Genomic DNA, 5,141 nt, shown 5'->3' on the forward strand with positions numbered 1-5,141 from the left:
TGAACCAGTTTTAACTTGAACATTTTGATCCTTAATCTTACAAGAACATTTTATAATTCAATTTCAATTACCAAACAAACACATAACATCAAATCTAAAATCATGCTTCTATTTATTATTTATCATATCAAGCACTAAACCTTAGTATTACCCTGTACATTGATAGTTTTGATGTATGTGATTGTGTAATATGAAAATCAATGTGTTTTTAAAAGGTACATTTGATACCCACTATTCCTTTGTGAAAATTCATTATGTGCAAGACACCTGGTTGCATCAAAAAAAAAAATAGAATCAAGAAAAAACTCCCTTCCATGTGAAATTATGTTTACAAAATACGTGCACTAACATCACATTGCACAAACACCGATTCTTAAAGCTCTGCATCAGTTGATGGAAATCACATATTACAGCGCTGGGGCATCATAACTGAAAGAGTATCAAGGATCAAAATTAATCTCCACCAAGAGATGGTAAAAAAAAAAGGGTAATTCTTAGAATTACATGGGATTCAAACTTCCAAAAGTAGTAGGGAAACTTTGATCACAGAATCATGCACAAATAGCTCAATTCTCAGTTTGTGCGTGTCAATTCTCCAGGTTTTGCTGCGTGATATCTTCAACGTTGAACCAGGTGAAGCTTTCGCCCAAAATAGAGCACAATCTTCGAGGTTATGCTGCTTTGACTTGCTTCCCAATGAGTCAAAGCAGGTAACCCACACTGAGCATCATTCCACGGAGATATATATGCAAGGTGTGGTGAAAACACAAGCTCGGAAGCTTTGCTAGTGTCCTCCATGGGTATCCTGTTAACTAGAAGCGAAATGCTAAATTTATGAGGAAGACCACCGAAAATTAGCACATGTTCAAAATGAGTGAACGCCACATTGAAGCATCGGCACCCACTTGACAGTAGCTCTTGCATCCTGATGAATGAATGCTGCCGAGCTCTCGGGGTTGCTGCAACTGGAGCGCTGAGGAGGTAGGAAATGCACCCGTGCTGGTGCAGCACACTGTGAAGAATCCTACATGGAGAAATTGTGTACTGTTTTTTTATTTTATTTTTGTATTTTTGTATTTTTTGTTTTTTTTGTGCATTTCTATCTTTCTTTCTTTTTTGGCTTCCTTACTTTGGCAGGGATCTGCAGACAACTCCAGTGATCCTTCACGTCACTCCAGGAGCATGTGGTGTACAGCTCAATCATAGATCATGACATATAATGTGTAAGCATCACACTGGAGCACTTCGCATCAATTGCAATTTGGATGTATCAGCCAGCTCGGTAGGTGACTGCTGATCCCACGAACACACTCTCATGTTGCAATTGAAGCCTTTCAACAACGCTCTGCGGTGCAGGAAGGGTCATTGATCTCCTTTCCCCCTACCTCCAATCCCACCCCGACACCCCTCCCTCCCCTTTTTATTTTTATATATCACTGGCATATAGTTGCAGTATCCGAGTACGGGCACCCATGGGTCCAGGAGCAATGGATCCGATCCTCCACGCCTTCCTGTTGTGTTTGCTCACATCTCTGTCTGCTGTGAGTACTCTGTCTACGCTGCCACAAACATGTTTGTGTGAGGTGATGAATTCAACCGCAACTCAGGACAGCCATGAAGATGGTTTACATCTCCAAGTTGAAGTGGACGGGAGATCTGTCATGGCCACTACAGACACTACATATCTGTGCGCGACGCTGGACTGGTACCCACAGGACAGATGCAACTATGGAAGCTGCTCATGGGACCATGCCTCCATCCTCTACATCGTGAGTTTTCGGAGCACACTGAGCCAGTCTTGTCTGCCTACAACTTCCTTCGGGTCCACAGACCGTCTAACATTCCATGTTTTTGGTAGAGTCGTCTTGGTTTTGCTTCAGATTCTGCAGGTAGCCTACTGACTGGCAGTCTAGGGGAAGAGTTCTCATCTGTGTTGCCCTAGTTGTCGGCACAATATCGAATTCGTCGGAATTCTCCGAGACTTTTGCTCCACAACAGGAACTGCCACAGACGCGGACATGGTTTCCTGAACATGACAATAACTTGCAGGGAGTCTCTCTAGCTATGCACTTCTGCTGCAATCGAAACACAGCTGCAACAGCATTTTTCATTGTCAATTACAGTGATTCTTTCGATTGTCACGGAGAGTACGAATCTGATTGTTAGTGGAAGATATGGTCAGGATAGCAACACACATTCTTATCGGTGATGGACTCGAGTGAGGTAATCGACACTGTGTGTGTAACTCGAGTGAGGTAACCGCATTGTGTGTGTGCCACTGTTCTCTAACTGTCGTGAATCGGGTTTGCCCACAAGTTTGGCGTGGAGAACAGCAAAAAGGGACACTGATCTTGGAGCGGTGATGAATGCACAGTGGTTCGACCAACACTCAATTGGGAGTGGTCCTGCTCATGTGCATTATTAATGACAGGTCCATGTGGCGTCCACGTCAATGACCATTAGATGTACAGAATTTATGTTTGTCGATTGACAGATTGTGACAGCGGTGAAGATGAGCTGGGATCGTTGCTGTCTGGTTGTTGTGGAGTCAAGTACTGACGTGCTTCTCATTGGGTGTGTATAGGATCTCTCCAATTCGTTGCTGGAGAAGTCTCTCGTAGGTACGTCGATACTCTGCCTCACCTGTCAACTCTGAGTTTCCCTCGCAATCACGAGTTTCGCTAACCACACCGTAACTTTAAATCTGATTATATCTGAAATCATGCAGCGTTATCTCCTCTGAGACTTCGGCTTGGAGGAACAGTGCAAGACCAGATTGTCTACGACACAAAGTTGGGTAGTCTAGCGCAACCATGTCTGCCCTTGGTGAAAGACGACTCGTTTATCTCGGATTATCGGGGCGGATGCTTGTCCATGGAACGGTGGATTGCGCTCACCAACTTGTTTGCGAGAACAGGGTACGAGAACTTTGATCTTTTCTGACCCTAGAGTATCGGATGCTGTTGTAGACAACAATGCCAGCGATTGAGAACTAAATCCATGGAGTTTTTTTTTGCAGCACTCTGCCCGCGTTTGGACTGAATGCTCTTTACAACCGCAATCGATCAGCGGACGGTGTGTGGGGTCCTTGGGATCCTTCCAACGCACACGATTTCATCAAATTTACTGTGGACCACGGCATCTTTGTGGAGGCTTGGGAGCTTGGTAATGAGCTGACTATGAATCATGTGGTGACAAGTATTCCTGCAAAGCAATACGCACAGGACGTCAAACAACTGCGCTCTATCATAACCACCCTCTACAAAGGTCATTCGCAACAGCCATTGCTAGTGGCTCCTGATTCAACCGGAAACGTTGCAGGCAATGAGTACGACTGGTATATCACGTTTCTCAATGAATCCGGCCCCGGTGTCCTCGACGGTATCAGTCGCCATATATACAACCTTGGACCAGGTCGAACACTTACATGCTAACCCTCATTTATGCTGGCTTGTGATCACTCAATTCGAGTTGGTTTGCAAATTGCTATCATAGTGCTGATGTTATCTCTTTCCTTCTTTTTTCATTTCCCCAAAACGCAGGGAACAGTCTTGATTTAGTGGAGAAGATACTCAACTATACTATCTTAGACAACGACCTTGACAACTACCGCGCAGTCCAGAGGTTAATCCAAACATATGGACCGTGGGCAACTGCCTGGGTGGGAGAAGCAGGTGGAGCTTACAATAGCGGCAAGAATCTCGTCAGCAATGCTTTTGTTAACAGCTTCTGGTCAGCAACCCTCTTCCACATTTTTCAAATCAGATATTTACAAATGAAAAGAATTATAACTCAATCGCACAACACTTCCAAAAAGAATTTAAGCACGCCAATAACACGAGATCTTTCTATGTAGGTACTTGGATCAATTAGGATTGGCCGCAACATTCAACACCAAAGCGTACTGTCGCCAGACACTTATAGGCGGCAACTACGGACTGCTCAACTCCACCACCTTTAGACCAAATCCAGATTTGTACAGGTGAGGTCCCAGGTTGTCCATCACTACATGACTTCTCTGAAATTCTTAGCATCAGAAAATGTGAACGTGTATCTAAAGATGTGAAGTACTATTCAATGCAGTGCCATCCTATGGAAGAGATTAATGGGGAGAATCGTCTTAGCCACAAAACTCAAGGACGCATATCCACAATTAAGATCGTATACACATTGCCAAGCAGGAAGCAAAACTGGAGGACTTACCGTTCTCCTGATCAATCTTTCAAATGCAACGCTGAGCGTTGTGGTTGATATCAAATCGCCTTTCGTGGGTGAACCAGTATCGTCTAAAAATAAGATGTCTGGGCTTATCCCCAACAAGTCCAAGGTAACACTTAGACATGAATACCACTTGTCTGCTTCAAACGGCGACCCTCACAGCCAGACATCTTTGCTTAACGGAACGCCTCTGGAGTTGACCCCCCTTGGAGACCTACCGAACCTGGATCCCGTGGTGACGGAGAACATTTCCCCTGTTTCAATACGAGCGTTCTCCATCGCTTTTGTGGCGTTGCCAGATGCACAAGTTCCCGTATGTATTTACACATAGTTAAATATCATTCATATCCTAGCACTGCCATTCGTAACAATACAGCTCCTAAAAAACAAACCAAGTTTAAAGCTTTTGAATTATTCATTGATCTCTCATTGAGATGTATTCATTGAAACAATAAAGTTGATTCAGGAAAAGTAAACTGACATTCAATAAATGCAACTAGGAACACATGCATGAAAAACAGAACCACACCGCTGAATTGAATCTGAATTGCAGTCATTGACACAGCAAAACAAGATGCAACAAAAGAGACGACCAGACCCATATCAATGATACCCTCACTAGCTCCTAGAAAAAACATGCATCAATACTCACTGGGACACCTGACAACCTAAGCGACCTAAACTCAATAATTGGCATCCCCTAGCATCACTCCTGACACAAACAGATCTATCCATCAGAGGAAAAAATCCAGTGGAAATTAGGACAGAAGGAGGAGGGAATGAGAGAGAATGAGGGAGGGAGGGACGGGGGAGTAGAGAAGAGTGGCAGCGGCAATAGGGAAGTGTTGTCCTGTTTCTTCATCAAACCATTAACAAAACAAAAAGGCGGACAACGAGAGTGTCCCAGTCAGTCAAAGGCCCAT

The 5,141-nt window shown here is 44.1% G+C and overlaps 1 protein-coding gene across 1 annotated transcript; it reads left to right on the forward strand.

Annotated features, from left to right (window-relative positions):
* The first annotated feature begins 1,336 nt into the window (after positions 1 to 1,336).
* Positions 1,337 to 4,709, forward strand: LOC112274848 (heparanase-like protein 3). Its single transcript, XM_024504658.3, has 7 exons — positions 1,337 to 1,769; positions 2,585 to 2,621; positions 2,729 to 2,918; positions 3,020 to 3,414; positions 3,543 to 3,732; positions 3,857 to 3,982; positions 4,084 to 4,709. The coding sequence occupies exons 1-7, from the start codon at positions 1,473 to 1,475 to the stop codon at positions 4,547 to 4,549; spliced, it is 1,701 nt and encodes a 566-aa protein (XP_024360426.1). The 5' UTR covers positions 1,337 to 1,472; the 3' UTR covers positions 4,550 to 4,709.
* The last annotated feature ends 432 nt before the right edge of the window (positions 4,710 to 5,141 follow it).

This window comes from Physcomitrium patens, chromosome 22 (assembly GCF_059467195.1).
Source record: "Physcomitrium patens ecotype Gransden chromosome 22, ASM5946719v1, whole genome shotgun sequence".
Classification (NCBI taxonomy): domain Eukaryota; kingdom Viridiplantae; phylum Streptophyta; class Bryopsida; order Funariales; family Funariaceae; genus Physcomitrium; species Physcomitrium patens.